Source organism: Rhinoraja longicauda, chromosome 5, assembly GCF_053455715.1.
Source record: "Rhinoraja longicauda isolate Sanriku21f chromosome 5, sRhiLon1.1, whole genome shotgun sequence".
Taxonomy (NCBI): Eukaryota; Metazoa; Chordata; class Chondrichthyes; order Rajiformes; family Arhynchobatidae; genus Rhinoraja; species Rhinoraja longicauda.
This window is the reverse complement of record NC_135957.1, coordinates 6,168,437-6,182,549: the sequence shown is the minus strand read 5'-3', so window position 1 is coordinate 6,182,549 and position 14,113 is coordinate 6,168,437. Positions and strand designations below refer to the sequence as shown.

Genomic DNA, 14,113 nt, shown 5'->3' with positions numbered 1-14,113 from the left:
AGTGCCTTAATGACTACTGTCCTGTGGCTCTGACATCCACCATCATGAAGTGCTTCAGGAGACTGGTAATGGTGCTCCATTAACTCCAGGCTCCCAACCAGCCGTGATCCGCTGCATTTTGCCCACCGTTCCAACAGGTCCACAGCAGGCGACATCTCCCTGGCCACAAACCCATCTCTGGAACACCAAGACGCCAAGGTACCCACGTCAAACTCCTCTATTTAGCAACTGCGCCTCTGCCTTCAACGGCATCATCCCATCCAAATTTATCTCCAAACTCCTGGATCTAGGAGTCGGCAACCCACCTCTGCCACTGAATCCACGGCTTCCAGACCCACAATCAGTGAAGATAGGTCATGTCATAAGTGATCGGAGTAGAATTAGGCCCTTCCGACCATCAAGTCTACTCCGCCTTTCAATCGTGGCTGATCCATCTCTCCCGCCGAACCCCATTCTCCTGCCTTCTCCCCGTAACCCCTGACACCCGCACTGATCAAGAATCTATCTATCTCTGCTTTAAAAATATCCATTGACTTGGCCCCCACAGCCTTCTGTGGCAAAGAATTCCACAGATTCACCACCCTCTGACTAAAGAAATTCCTGCTTGTCTCCGTCCGTGTGTGACAACACCTCCTCCACGATAGCTCTCAACACCGGAGCCCCGCAAGGATGCCTTGTCAGACCCCTACTCTACCCCCCCCCCCCCCGCACACTCACGAGTATCTGTGTAAACCAGTGGGAATACAGCAAGTTCAGTCCCTTATCTTCCCTCCCATGAATTGGCAGGTCATAAAGATGATGTTCTTTCTTTGTGGCAAACAAATGACCTTTGCAGTGAGACCGCACCTGGAGTACTGTGTGCAGTTTTGGTCTCCAAATTTGAGGAAGGATATTCTTGCTATTGAGGGCGTGCAGCGTAGGTTCACTAGGTTAATTCCCGGAATGGCTGGACTGTCATATGTTGAAAGACTGGAGCGACTAGGCTTGTATACACTGGAATTTAGAAGGATGAGAGGAGATCTTATCGAAACGTATAAGATTATTAAGGGGTTGGACACGTTAGAGGCAGTTAACATGTTCCCAATGTTGGGGGAGTCCAGAACAAGGGGCCACAGTTTAAGAATAAGGGGTTGGCCATTTAGAACGGAGATGAGGAAAAACTTTTTCAGCCAGAGAGTTGTAAATCTGTGGATTGCTCTGCCTCAGAAGGCAGTGGAGGCCAATTCTCTGAATGCATTCAAGAGAGAGCTAGATAGAGCTCTTAAGGATAGCGGAGTCAGGGGTATGGGGAGAAGGCAGGAACGGGGTACTGATTGAGAATGATCAGCCATGATCACATTTAATGGTGGTGCTGGCTCGAAGGGCCGAATGGCCTACACCTGCACCTATTGTCTATTGTCTATTGACTTGCCCAAAATACAAAGCAGACATTTAAAAGTGGTGATTGGGAACTAAAATACTCTTTTATATGAGGTGTTTTCTTTCATAGCCCATTCACGGCCTCCAATATTATCTGCAAATCTGAAATTCAGCTTGCCAGTTTACACGCCTTCTTTATCCATAAAGATTAGAAGTTTAATCTAATTTCGCTCTGTAATATTTGACCACAAGTTTGACGAGGAACATAAAATGAAGCAAGTTCTTCATGTTAACGTTACACAAACAATGGAGAAATATATTGTCCCAGTTACATAATTGCAAACATATGGGGCTGATTTTCCATTGAAAGGAAGTTAATCGTATCTCAGATGAATAGCCGAATGATTATTGAGTCAAGAATCAACATCAATTCACGCAGCTAAAAATAAAATTGGAGAGCAGACCAAAAGAAGAACGAAATGAGGTTTAAAAAAAAAGGGAACTTTATGTAAACTTTGCAAAGGAGTATTTTGTTTGGGAAATATAGTGTAATAAATTTCATATGATGCTGGTTCATTTTAAGACACATTAAAATATCGGCGCATTACATGAAAAGGTTTTTAAAATATTTCAAGCAAATTCTGCTGTCACACACACAGTTCTTGCATTTTAATAAAAACTAGACCAAGTGGACATGTTGGGCCCAAACCTCTCCTGCATTGGTGCAGCACCCTCTCCTCCCCCCTTCCCCCTCTCCCCTTCCCTCCTCCCACCCCCCCTTGGCCTCCCCTTCCCCCCTCCCCTCCTCCCTCACTCCCTCCCTCCCCTTCCCTCCTCCCCCTACCCCCTCCCCCACTCCCCCTCACTCCCTCCCTTCTCCATCCTCCCTCCCCCTCACTCCCTCCACCCCCCTCCCTCCCTAGTAGATTTAAACTTTAAAATGTGAATAACTTGAAAAATATAACACCGATTTCAATGAAACCTCTTCCATTAGCACCAAAGGGACGACGGTGAGTAAGGTGGGCCTAAAATTGTTGTGTAAACCGTTTTGGCTGTAGTTCAGGAACAAACAAACAAACAACGAGAGTTTTAGTATATAGATTTCATTTGCTTGTTAGTAGTCTCATCATAAAGTGGGCTGTTAATAACCTTCAACACCTGTGTCTTCACCTACATGACGAACGTATCTGGATATAGGTTGTTGAAATGAAGCACATTGCATATGAATGTCGATTTGCTCACACTCCTATATAAAAGGTCATACGCCATTGAATTGGACGTGTTACGCACAGAGTCTATCCCTGTTGGGATTATTTGTGGGATTGTGTCCGACCAACATTTGTGTCACCCAGCAGATGAGGTCATTGGAAATCAAAAATAAGCAAAGAAACGGCTGCAGATGCTGGAAAGCTGAAGTAAAAAGCACTGAAGCTGTTTGGCAGAATGCTCACAGGGACACAGAGTGCTGGAGCAACTCAGCAGGTCAGGCAGCATCTCTGGAGAACGTGGACAGGTGATGTTTCGGTTCGAGGACCAGCATCTGCAGTTATTTGTTTCAACATTTGCCACAAAATGCTACCGAGATGAGCAGGTCGGACAAACTTGGATTGTCTTCCCTGGAATGGTGAATGCTGAGGGTATTGACAAAAAGGCAGAATTCTCTGGTGAGGCTCGTGCAGAATACTTGGCCCATGAACACCTCAAGAACATATGACTTTGGTCAGGCTGCATCTGGAGTTTTGGTTGCCCCTTTACAGGAATGATGTGGAGGCTTTGGAGAGGGTGCAGAAGGGATTTACCAGAACGCTGCTGCCTGTGGATTAGAGGGCATTAGCTACAGGGAGAGTTTGGACAAACCTGGATTGTTCACTCTGAAACGCCGGAGGTTGAGGGGAGACCTGATAGATGTGTGTACAATTATGAGAGGGTAGACGGTCAGAGCCTTTCCAGGGTGGGAATGTCACAGACGTGACAGCATAGCTTTAAAGTGAGAGGGACAAAGTTGAAAAGGAGATGTGTGGGGCAGGTGTTTTACACAGAGGGTGGTGGGTGCCTGGAACGCGCTGCCAAGAGTAGTGGTGGAGGCAGATACGATAGTGGTGTTTAAGAGACTTTTAGACAGGCACGTGGAAGTGCAGGTGATGGAGGGATATGGATCATGTGCATGTAATACATGTAGAGGAGATTAGTTTAACAAGGGCGTGAAAGGTTACAGGGAGAAGGCAGGAGAATGGTGTTGAGAGGGAAACATAGATTAGCCAGTGTTGAATGGCGAAGTAGACTCGATGGGCTGAATGGCCTAATTCTGCTTTTCTGTGTTATATCACATCTATCAATTCACAGATTTTTGTTATTTTTCTTTTAAAATGTTTCTGCAAGTTCTGCCTACTAAAATGGCGCCATGACATACTACGGTTTTTAGGGCCGAATGGTCTATCTTGCTCCTCTAGTATTTTTGTTTTTGGGTCGCCATGTGGATATACAGGGAATGGTGGGATATAAATTATATGACAATAGACAATAGACAATAGGTGCAGGAGGAGGCCATTCGGCCCTTCGAGCCAGCACCGCCATTCAATGTGATCATGGCTGATCATTCTCAATCAGTACCCCGTTCCTGCCCTCTCCCCATACCCCCTGACTCCGCTATCCTTAAGAACTCTATCCAGTTCTCTCTTGAATGCATTCAGAGAATTGGCCTCCACTGCCTTCTGAGGCAGAGAATTCCACAGATTCACAACTCTCTGACTGAAAAGTTTTTCCTCATCTCAGTTCTATGCTGGCAGATAAGAATTAGACACATAGAAAATAGGGCCATTCGGCCCTTCGAGCCAGCACCGCCATTCAATACGATCATGGCTGATCATCCAAAATCAGTACCCCGTTCCTGCTTTTTCCCCATATCCCTTGATTCAGTGTGTAGGCAGGAACTGCAGATGCTGGTTTAAATCGAAGGGAGACACAAAATGCTGGAGTAACTCAGCGGGACAGGCAGCCTCTCTGGAGAGAAGGAATGGGTGACGTTTCAGTCTGAAGATGGGTCTTGACCCGAAACGTCACCCATTCCTTCTCTCTAGAGATGCTGCCTGTCCTGCTGAGTTACTCCAGCATTTTGTGTCTACCATTCAGATAATAATCTGCCTTCTTGTTCTTAAACACCAAATTGGTCTTGGCATCATGTTCAACATGGCCATTGTGGGCCAAAGAGCCTGTTCCTGTGCTGTACTGTTCTATGTTACATCCAACAGCATCGGCACTGCTTTCATCAAGTGGAGTTGAGTTTTAGTTTGGTTTAGTTTATTGTCATGTGTACCGAGGTACAGTGGAAAGCTTTCCTTGCGTGCATCCACTCTCCACACACTCGGGTTGATTTACAGAGGGCCAATTAATCTACGAACCTGCACGCCTTTTGGACTTGCGAGGAAACTGGAGCAACCCACTTGGTCACCAGGAGAACATGAAAACTCCATAGTGTGTGGCCGAGGTCGGGATCAAACCCGGGTCTCTGACGCTGTGAGGCAGTGGCTTTACCAGCTGCGCCACTGCGAAGCACAATGATAAAATGGAGTTGAGAGACTAAACAGCCTAATGCCCCAGCAGTTCCATGGAATGCATGGCTTCCGTGGCAAGAGGGCAACACTGTCAACTGTAGGACCTTATATAGACAGGTGTGTGCCTTTCCAAATCATGTCCACTCAATTTAATTTACCACTGGTCGACTCCAATCAAGTTGTAGAAACATCTCAAGGATAATCAATGGAAACAGGATGAACATAAGCTCAATTTTGAGTGTCATAGCAAAGGGTTTGAATACTTACGTAAGCGTGATATTTTTAAGTTATTTCTTTTTAACTAAAATTTCTAAACACCTGTTTTCGCTTTTTTATTCTGGGGTATTGTGTGTAGATGAATGATTAAAAAAATGAATTGAATCCATTTTAAAATAAGGCTGTAACGTAACAAAATGTGGAAAAAGTGAAGGGGTCTGAATACTTTCTGAATGCATTTTAGGGTAAATGCGTATACCCAGGGTTGGGGGAATGAGAACCAGAGGAGAAAAGTTTAAGGTGAAGGGAAAGATTTTATAGGAACCTGAGGTTTTTTACATAAAGGGTATTGGAGGCAGGTAATATCACAACGTTTAAGAAACATTTAGACAGGTGCATGGATAGGATAGGTTTAGAGGGATGTGGGTCAAATGTAGGCAGGTGGGACTTGTGTCGAAGGGGCATGTTGGTCGGCGTGAGCAAGTTGGGCTGAAGGGCATGTTTCGAGGCTGTATAAATCTCTGACTGAGAAAGAGATTGAGTCTGACAGACTGAAAAGGCTGGAGAAACAGATCTTAACTTTACAATGCATGGTGAGGTGAGCGAGGAAATTTGTTTGCGCTTAATGTCGACACAAACAAACCGTTATTCCTCTTCTTTTGTTGCGGGGGACAAGTTAAGTCGGGCTTTATAGTGAAGTAAACGTATTTTATTGAAGACTAGCTAAATAACCATCTGCTTCCATGTTATTCTTATTTTACATGCATCTTTTACAAGCTCCTGTAATGACCCGCTAAAGCTTGTTCACTTTTTAAAAGCAGAGGAAGCTATTTTCACTGAGGTTATTAATAACCGGTTTAATGGCGAGGCGGAAGGTATTTTGAAAAACAGTCATTAATGTGTGTAATTTAACGACGGTGTAGCAAGCCACTGCGGACTGGCTGATTTATCGGACATCCAGGCGTGCATCACTTGGTACTCAATAAAACTCCAGCGGCTGCTCGCCCGTTGCCTGGAGTCGTCATCTAGGCAGGAGCATCAGGGTTCAGTGCCGGTTGTTCTTCTCCACAGTAACAAGCAAGGTAGTAAAGCCGGCCTCCTCTCCAGAGATGCTGCCAGTCCCGCCGAGTTACTCCAGCTTTTTGTGTCTATCTTCGGTTGAAGATTCGCGTCAGGTATCTGTTCCTGATCGCTTACCTAAGACATAGGACCAGAACATGGGAACAGAACTAAGCCGTTTGGCCCATCGTTCTCTGAAGTGTCGTTTGAGTGCCAGAGACATACAGCATGGAAACGGCCCTTCGGCCCAACTTGCCCACGCCGACCAACATGTCCCATCTACACCAGTTCCATCCTCCTGCGTTTTGCCCATAGCCCTCTAAACCTACCCTATCCATATACCTGTCTAAATGCTTCTGAAACGTTGCAATAGTCCCTCTACTACCTCCTCCGTTCCATACACCCACCACACTTTGTGTAAAAAAGTTACCCTTCGGGTTCCCATTAAATCTTTCCCCCCTCATCTTAAACTTATGTCCTTTGGCTCTCGACTCACTTACTCTGGGAGGAAGACTATTCAAGATTCAAGATATCTTTATTTGTCAGATATCTTGAATCTTGAATAGTCTTTCTCCCAGAGTAAGCGAGTCGAGAACCAGAGGACATAGGTTTAAGATGAGGGGGGAAAGATTTAATGGGAACCCGAAGGATAACTTTTTCCTCTCATGATTATATTCCTATACTATATTCCTATAGTAGGGGGACTATATTCCTCTCATGATTTGGTCCAGATTAGATTTAAAGCGTAGAACAGTGCAACAGAGGAACAGGTCCTTTGGCCCACAAAGTCTTTGCCAAACTGATTCCAAGACCAGTCTAATCTGCCTGCACATGATCCATACCCCTCCATCCCCTGCTTGTCCATGTGCCTGTGCCTATCCAAAAGTCTTTTAAATGCCACAATTGTATCTGACTCCACCACCAACCCTAGAGACGCAGCGCTAGAGACCCGGGTTCGATCCTGACTTGGGGTGCCAGCTGTGTGGAGTTTGCACGTTCTCCAGGTGCTCCACTTTCAGCCCACATCCCAAAGATGTGCGGGTTTGCAGGTTAATTGGCCTGTGTAAAATTGCCCCTCGTGTGTACGAAGTGGGTGCCAAAGTGGGATAACATAGAACTAGTGTGAACGGGTGATCGATGGTCAGTGTGGACGTGGTGGGCTTCCAGTTCCTCTCCCTTGCAATCAGACTGAAGAAGGGTCCTGACCCGAAAAGCTGCCTATCCATTTTCTCCAGAGATGCTGCTTACCCGGCTGAGTTACTGCAACATGTTGTATATCTTTGGTATATAGTTTGCCGTCTTTAGTAAACCAGCAACTGCGGTTTATTTTTTAATATATCTTTAGTAAGCCTCAGTGGTGGCCAGAGACCCGGGTTCCATCCCGACTATGGGTGCTGTCTGTACGGAGTTTGTACGTTCTCCCCGTGACCTGCGTGGGTTTTCTCCGAGATCTTCGGTTTCCTCCCACACTCCAAAGACGTACAGGTTTGTCGGTTAATTGGCTTGGTATAAGTGTAAATTGTCCCCAGTGTGCGTAGGGCAGTGTTAATGTGCGGGGATCGCTAGTCGGTGCGGACCCGGTGGGCCGAAGGGCCTGTTCCTGGGCTGTATCTCTAAACTAAACTAAACACAAAGGGCCACACACGTCAGTGCATCACAATGAGCAACACCCCAGCAATTTTTAAAGAATAATTATGTTTTTTGCAGGTATTTAACTCGGTGGTCGATTGAATCGGTGAAGCCCATTTGGAAGAAAGGCCTCAAGTGGTGCAAGATACGCATGCCTGTGGGAGATCCAATAATGAAGAACAACGTTACCTACGGGAAGAAGCCCTGCTTCATGAAGCACTGATGGGGAGGCTGGCTAGCCCAAGCCTCACTGCTCGGCGTGGCAGCATCTGCACTCACTCGTGCCCCTGCTCTCCCTGAATCTTTATTGAGTAACAGACACGAGCAAGCATATTGAAATAACATTTATTCAGACCCAGAGGTTTTATTTGGTGTACGTACACTTTACTGGGGACGGGGGATATCATCTGTAATTTGATTAAAGCAAAGAAGAGTGGAGCAAGCCAAGTCTTGCGGTATTTTTGCCGGGGTCGGGGGGTGTCATATCATGAAGGGGAAGTCTATGTTCTTCTCGCCCAGCCCCATGTAGATGTAGCCGAACTGAGTGGTTTCAGGCACGTGGAAGAAGGTGAAGCCGGGCCAGAGGAGGTTTCGGAGAATGACCAGCTTGTTGCCTCTCTCATACTGCAGACTCCAGAACACTGCAAACACAAAACACACACGTCATTGATCACCGTCAGCTGTTTCAACAATATATTTCAAAGGGGAACTTGAAAAGTAGCCCACCAAGTAAAAAAAAATAAGGAAAAACGTAAATCGAACAGCTCTTTCAAAGGCACCCTTTGGGATGCACTATTTATTCACCACTTGTCCACACAATAAGACCTCAGGCTTCAGTCAGACAATTAACGTGGCCGCCTGTTTTTGTGTGGGATGCATGTTTAGTTTAGTTTAGATTAGTTTAGAGATAGAGCGCGGAAACGGGCCCTTTGGCCCATTGAGTCTGTGCCGACCCGCAATCACCCCGTACTCTAGTAATAGCCTACACACTAGGGACAATTTACAATTTCACCAAAGCCAAATAACCTCCACACCTGCACGTCTTTGGAGTATGGGAGGAAACCAGAACAGCCGGTGAAAATCCACATGGTCACGGGGAGAAGGTACAAACTCCGTACAGACAGCACCCGTAGTCGGGATGGAACCCGGGTCTCTGTCGCTGTGTGGCAGCTGTGCCAGCCTGCTTCTTTACAAATGGACTAGGCAGGGTGAAAGACAAGGGTATATATTTTGGATAGATCGGAGTTCTTGATGCGTGTGATTGACGGGAGGCACTCCAATAGATATGGTAGACGGACAGAACCTTTTCCCCCAGGGTGGACATATCAGACAAGAGGGCGTAACTTTTAAAGGAGACTAGACCAAGTGGACCCGTTGGGCCCATTCCTCGTAGAGGGGGGGCAGGGAAGGGGAGAGGGTAGGATTGAGTGAGGCCTAGACCCGAAGCCTCTCTTGTATTTTAGCACCCTCCTCCCCACCTCCTCCTCCCTCTCCTCCTCCTCCCTCTCCTCCTCCCCCCCTCCTCCAAGGGGGGAGCGCATTAGTGAAAGGGCGGGGGAGCGCATTAGTGAATGGGTGACTGGAATGCACTGCCAGGGGGTGGTGACAGTGGTAGTGGAGGCAGATACCATAGGCATTTAAGAGGATAGACACAAAAAGCTGGAGTAACTCAGCGGGACAGGCAGCGTCTCCGGTGAGAAGGAATGGGTGACGTTTCGGGTCGACACCCTTCTTCAGACTTGAAGGCATTGAAGAGGCTTTGATATAGGATATGGATCACGCCCAGGCAGAGGAGATTAGTTTATCTTGGTTTCATGTTCGCCACAGACATTGCGGGCCGAAGGGCCTGTGCTGTGATGTTCTATGTTTAACAGGGGCCCTGATATGGAGAGTTGGCCTTCGTTATGTCTGCGGGGTGCAACTATAATCCGCTCTCCTGACCCAAAAGCCATGTTTACATTTTAATTTCAGCCACCGCTGGAGTTTTTGCTCACCTTGCCTTGAATCCCTTGGGATGCAGCCAGCCCAAGGACTTTAATTAAATGAATGCCCCATTTGTGTTTTGCTGAAAGGGAGAATTGAAGACATGAAACCTTCGGAGTTGTACCTGCCACTTTATCTAATAAAATCCCTGGGTAATATAAGACTCTTAATTGGAATGAAAACTGCACTCTTGTCCAGGAGATGTTTCGGAAATAATTACTTCCAAAACAGATACGCTTTTCAAATTGTGTGGCTGAAATTGAAATGTTCACTGCCCTCATAAAATGAGCACATCGGCGTATTAAAGAGTTTTATTTTGCTGAGGGTGGGATGCTACACCTGAGAATGCCGTGCACAGGCTAGTTATTGTGCTGCTGTAAAACAGAGCATTGATTGACGAATGATGCTCCAGTGGAGAATTTATTTAATCAGCTCCACATCCCCGATTCCACTCTCAAACATAATGGATTATTGCCATTAGCAGATGGACGCGTTGATAGTAGGCCTTTTATATGGAAAATGTTCTGCAAAGCACTCCCATTTTGGAAAAACCTGACATTTAGAGCTGAACTAAATGCACAACTTTATTGGCCAGACCCTCGCTGAAAGGAATTACCAGTGGGTTAACAAACTGAGAGCCGCAGCTGGTTTTAACTACACGTTAAAAGGTCATCGGATCAATTTCCACGGGTAATCTCTTAATATAGGCCATGCAAGGTGGGGGCCGGAACATACAATGAGATTCGGTGATGGGGAGGTGAATGTAGAAAGTCCTGTCAAAAGAGAAAACACAAAACAGGCCGGCACGGTATTGCAGCGGTAGAGTTGCTGCCTTACAGCGCCAGAGGCCCAGGTTTGATCCTGACTAAGCCTGCTGTCTGTTTGGAGTTTGTACGTTCTCCCCGTGACCCGTGTGGGTTTTCTCCGAGGGTTCGTTTCCTCCCACACTCCAAAGATGTGCATGTTTGTAGGTTAATTGGCTTGGTAAAACTGTAAATTGGCCCAAGTGTGTTATAGGATTGTGTTAGTGTGCGGGGATCGCTGGTCGGTGCGGACTTGGTGGGCTGAAGGGCTTGTTTCTGTGCTGTATCTCCAAACTACATTAAACTGAACAAAGCTCTGGACGTTTTCTCAGGAATGTCGGACATTGAGGGGAGACTAGATAGAAGTATCGAGATAGAAGGATCTTAAGGAAACGTAAGATTATTAAGGGGTTGGACACGTTAGAGGCAGGAAACATGTTCCCAATGTTGGGGGAGTCCAGAACCAGGGCCCACAGTTTAAGAATAAGGGGTAGGCCATTTAGAACGGAGATGAGGAAAAACCTTTTCAGTCAGAGAGTTGTGAATCTGTGGAATTCTTTGCCTCAGAAGGCAGTGGAGGCCAGTTCTCTGAATGCTATCGAGAGAGCTAGATAGAGCTCTTAAGGATAGCGGAGTCAGGGGGTATGGGGAGAAGGCAGGAACGGGGTACTGATTGAGAATGATCAGCCATGATCACATTGAAGGGCCGAATGGCCTACTCCTGCACCTATTGTCTATTGTCTAAGTATGTAAAATTATGAGAGGCCTAGATAGTGTAGACATTCAGAACCTTCAGGGTGAAAATGTCCACCACTAAAGGGCATAGCTATAAGGTGAGAGGGGGAAAGTTTAATGGAGATGTGCTGGGCAAGTATTTTCACACGGAGAGTAGTGTGTGCCCGGAACATGCTGCCAGGGGTGGTGACAGAGGCAGATATGATAGTGGCATTTAAGGGCTTTTGGATGGGCACAAGGAAGTGCAGGGAATGGAGGGATTTGGATCACGTACATGCAGATGAGGGTAGACACAAAATGCTGGAGTAACTCAGCGGGACAGACAGACTGAAGAAGTGTCTGAAACAGGGTCTTGACCCGAAACGTCACCCATTCCTTCCGTCCAGAGATGCTGCCTGTCCCGCTGAGTTACTCCAGCATTTTGTGCCTACCTTCGGTTTAAACCAGCATCTGCAGTTCTTTCCCATGCATGCAGATGCGGTCAGTTTAACATGGCATCACGCTTGGTGCAAATATTGTGTGGCTGTGCAGTTCTGTTCTACATTCTATGTTCTAAAGCTAATCTTGTGAGAACAACGAGAGTAAGGAAAGGCCTTCTGACTGGGTCAATGTGTTAAGCTGGAGAAACTCAGCGGGTCAGGCAGCATCTCGGGAGAGAAGGAATGGGTGACGTTTCGTGTCGAGACCCTTCTTCAGACACTTCTTCAGTCTGCCTGTCCCGCTGAGTTAAGGGCCTGTCCCACTTAGGCGATTTTAAGGCGACTGCCGGTGACTAGGCTGTCGCCGACTGTTCGCCGGGGTGTTGCGGGCATGATCGTGAGGAGTCATCCAAGAATCGTAGTGGATCTCGGCGCGTCGCTTGAAATTTCTCGGTGACAGCTGGCTTGTCGCCAGGTATCGTTGCTTATTGTGGGCGCTGTCTGTCGCATGCTGTCCCCAGGTTTGCTCGGTTCTCTTAGATGCATTTAGAAGCACATAATATTAAAACAAGTAAAGTCATTTCAAGATACCATTAAATGCTTGTGTTTAACCAATTTGTTTACCGTCAGGACATTTGACAGGTAGATTGGAGGCGACAGTTTGACGGTCAGGTAAGCGTGGGAATTTTCGCGATGTTTATGGCCATCAGCCATTACATTTAAAGTGGGCTCCAAACCCAGATATGCAACCCAGAAACCAGATATGCATCTCCCCCGTACATTTTCAAAGAATGCCCACACACTTTTCACATAAATCCACTTAACCACTTTAAAAAAAAAAAATTTAATACAGCTATTAGTAAACTGGAAGTAAATCCAGTTTATGCCTTGTTACAGTGAAGCTTGGTTTTTAAGTAACCCATACAAGATGTTATATTTCAAAACTCTCAAGTAGTTACCGACTTGTCAGTGATTTCAGCGAACATTAGGATGCCGGAAAAGCATTGACAGCGTGGGAATTTCGCGATGTTTCAGAAGACGCTGTAATCTCGACCTGACTCGGCATTGTCGTGGTCATTGTCGTCGGGTAAAAGATAATTTCGGCGATCTGCTACGACTACGCTGGCAGTCGCCAAAAAGATGGCCTAAGTGGGACAAGCCCTTTACTCCAGCATTTTGTGTCTATCTTCGATTTGAACCAGCATTGGAGGTCGTCAATGGATATTTTTAAGGCAGAGATAGATGGATTCTTGATTAGTATGGGTGTCAGGGGTTATGGGGAGAAGGCAGGAGAATGGGGTTAGGAGAGAGAGATAGATCAGCCATGATTGTAATTACATAGTAGACTTGATGGGCCGAATGGCGTAATTCTGTTCCTATCACTTATGACCTTATGAACTCTTGGATCCAGGCCCAAACTACAGCCTCACAGGAACAAAAATGGCCCTTTCATAGCATGAGTGCTTGCAGCTGAATTACTAGCACACTCAAATTACTTTTGAAAGCTTTTTTTCTTGAAAGGTAGTGAAAATCTAGGCAATTAATGACTATTGATGCAGTTAAAAGCTGAAGAGAAGCTGCCCGCTTTCATTTGGTGAGTCTTGTGTTTAATCAAGGGAAGGTGAGGGGGGACACTCTACCTTCGCCACCTGTTCGCAGCAGATCAAAGTGCCTTTGAAACAGCATCACCACTGTTGAGCTGCTCTCCCTTCACCACCTGCTCCTTTCACCGGCTCCCAGTGAGGTGTTTATTTACGGGCCGATCGTTGACTAATGGTCCCACACCATCGGCAATCCACAGCAACAGGTGGGCCACGTTGGTGCATGCAAGCCTCTTTTAACAGAATAGTTCAAATAGAGGGCCACTCACAATCTACATCCCAGGATGGGAATATCAAAGACTAAGAGGCATAACTTTAAGGTGAGAGGGGCAAAGTTTAAAAGAGATGTGTCGGGGCTAATTCATTTACACAGAGTGGGGTGGTGGGGGCCTGGAACGCGCTGCCAGGGGTGGTGGTGGAGGCAGATACGATAGTGGTGTTTAAGAGGCTTTTAGCTAGACATATGGATATGTGGGGAATGGAGGATTATATGCAGGCAAGTAAAGGTTGATCTTGGCATCATGTTCAGCACAGGCATTGTGGGACAAGGGGCCTGTTTCTGTGCTGAACTGCTTTATGTTCTATCCAACACCACCAACACTGCTTTAGTGCTCCACAAAATGCTGGAGTAACTCAGCGGGTCAGGCGGCATCTCGGGAGAGAAGGAATGGGTGACGTTTCGGGTCGAGACCCTTCTTCAGACTGAAGGGGTCAGGGGAGGAGTCGGGACAAAGATCCCTGAAACTGCTGAACTCAAT

The 14,113-nt window shown here is 46.5% G+C and overlaps 2 protein-coding genes across 2 annotated transcripts in view; one reads left to right on the top strand and one right to left on the bottom strand.

Annotated features, from left to right (window-relative positions):
- The window catches only part of mrps18a (mitochondrial ribosomal protein S18A), a 104,214-nt gene extending 95,035 nt beyond the window's left edge, over positions 1–9,179 (top strand). Inside the window, exon 6 of the mRNA XM_078398825.1 lies at positions 7,893–9,179. Coding sequence (XP_078254951.1) covers positions 7,893–8,037 — 145 coding nt within the window. The 3' untranslated portion in view covers positions 8,038–9,179. The remainder of the gene's footprint in view (positions 1–7,892) is intronic.
- rsph9 (radial spoke head component 9) overlaps positions 8,163–14,113 on the bottom strand; it is a 40,646-nt gene continuing 34,695 nt past the window's right edge. The window contains exon 5 of the mRNA XM_078398824.1: positions 8,163–8,455. Within this exon, the coding sequence (XP_078254950.1) occupies positions 8,295–8,455 (161 nt within the window). The 3' untranslated portion in view covers positions 8,163–8,294. The remainder of the gene's footprint in view (positions 8,456–14,113) is intronic.